Below are 1,702 nucleotides of genomic sequence, written 5' to 3'. Positions count from 1 at the left end.
TAATAAATAAAATATATAAAAATATACAGAGTTGAATATGTGCAAAACAAGTGGCATTTATATACAGTGTGGAGTGCATAGTGTTGAAGTTCCAGTAGTGAAGAACTAAAGAGAACAGTACATATACATATTTACATACACCGAACAAACAGATCACATGCACAGCATAAAGAGAGTTCACAGAGTAATTAGGTGACCTTGCTACGCCCACATGACTTATTATCAGGCTTTATTGACCCTGGAGTCCAGTCGGTGCGTGCAGCACACAAAGCTGCCTCATTTCCACACTCGTGTTCTAGGTTTTCTTCTAATAACCTGACATATTGGATTCACATTTGCAGGTTTTGCACTTCTTCCCTGGTCATCATCACTTCTGTTATTCTCTGTTTGTTGTGGTGACACTCGTGCAAATACGGAGCCGTCAGAAGAAGCTTGAGTTACTTCTTATACAGGGTAACTAGAAGAATGAACTTTTCTACTCAAGCACTCAGAGCGCTTTATACAACAGGCCCGAGCTGCAAAAGTGCAGATGTCCTGTCCTACTGAAGTACAGGTACTTGTGTATAAAAATACACTGATTCAACTTCTTTACTCAAATACAGTAAAGAAGTATTTGTACTTCATTAGCTCTGAACAAGCCTCATGCGCAGCAGCACTTTAACATTCAGGCTCTGATAGCTGCACCATAGCAGCCAACCTTCCCGTTAGTGGAAGGGTCGACCTCCTGGACCGGGGTCATGGCCATCAAATGTCCGGCTCTGGTTCCCACTGTACTTATTACACACATATCTGTATATTTTCCTCTGTAACTGGATTTCTTTTCTGTCTGCTGTGCAGCAAAATCAGTTTGTGTGTGTGGCGGTGCTTCGTGGCAAGTTAAAGCTCTTCTATAATATTAACGGTTCTCTGGTGGACGTCAAGCCCGTGGCTCCGCCTGAGCTCTTGCAGATGAGAAACGGCGAGCCCAACAGTGTGAGTCCCTCTGCGTGGTTTTTCATGTTCCTACTTTGAAAGCATGCCGATCACTCTGATTGCTCCTTTTAGTGGTAAGTATTGTGTACTTGTTTGTGACGTGCTGCATTTTTTCCCATATAGCTGTTTCTCATCATCTGGAATGAACTACTTATGGTGAAGAACAACCAAAACGATGCCATCAGGACTAACATAAAAGGCATCCCTCAATTTGACAACAGCTGTTACCTGGGTGGAGTGCCAGAGGACAAGATGCCAGACATGTACGTGCACTAAGTTTCTTATTGCTCCATTTCTAAGCTAACGTTAGCGAGTCTGGAACTGCATGAGTGGAAAAGAGGCACAGGGGCAGGGCTAAAGGGGGCATCTGGGGTGGCACAGGCCCTACTGACATTTGTATGTTGCCCTCTAGAATTGTTGTCATGTCAATGATTAAAGATTGGAGCGGAGGATGGGCAAATCTAACTCCTGTTTTTTAACATTATAAATGAAATATACAATATGAAAAATGTAATAAAGGCTTTTGAATTAAAACAAATCGGCAGCACGGTGGCACGGTGGTTAGCACTGTTGCTGCACAGCAAGAAGGTCCTGAGTTCAATTCCACCATCAGGGGTCTTTCTGTGTGGAGTCTGCATGTTCTCCCCGTGTTCGCGTGGGTTCCCTCCGGGTACTCCGGCTTCCTCCCACCGTCCAAAGACATGCAGCTTGTGGGGATAGGTTAATTGGA

The 1,702-nt window shown here is 44.0% G+C and overlaps 1 protein-coding gene across 1 annotated transcript in view; it reads left to right on the top strand.

The window, feature by feature from the left end:
• Positions 1–1,702, top strand: part of lama5 (laminin, alpha 5) — a 54,692-nt gene that overhangs the window by 41,330 nt on the left and 11,660 nt on the right. Inside the window, exons 64-65 of the mRNA XM_013915669.1 lie at positions 838–972; positions 1,096–1,239. Coding sequence (XP_013771123.1) covers positions 838–972; positions 1,096–1,239 — 279 coding nt within the window. The remainder of the gene's footprint in view (positions 1–837; positions 973–1,095; positions 1,240–1,702) is intronic.

This window comes from Pundamilia nyererei, unplaced genomic scaffold, assembly GCF_000239375.1.
Source record: "Pundamilia nyererei isolate P.nyererei 1_Seehausen unplaced genomic scaffold, PunNye1.0 scaffold00346, whole genome shotgun sequence".
Taxonomy (NCBI): domain Eukaryota; kingdom Metazoa; phylum Chordata; class Actinopteri; order Cichliformes; family Cichlidae; genus Pundamilia; species Pundamilia nyererei.
The sequence above is the reverse complement of the archived record's forward strand: the minus strand, read 5'-3'. Positions and strand labels throughout refer to the sequence as shown.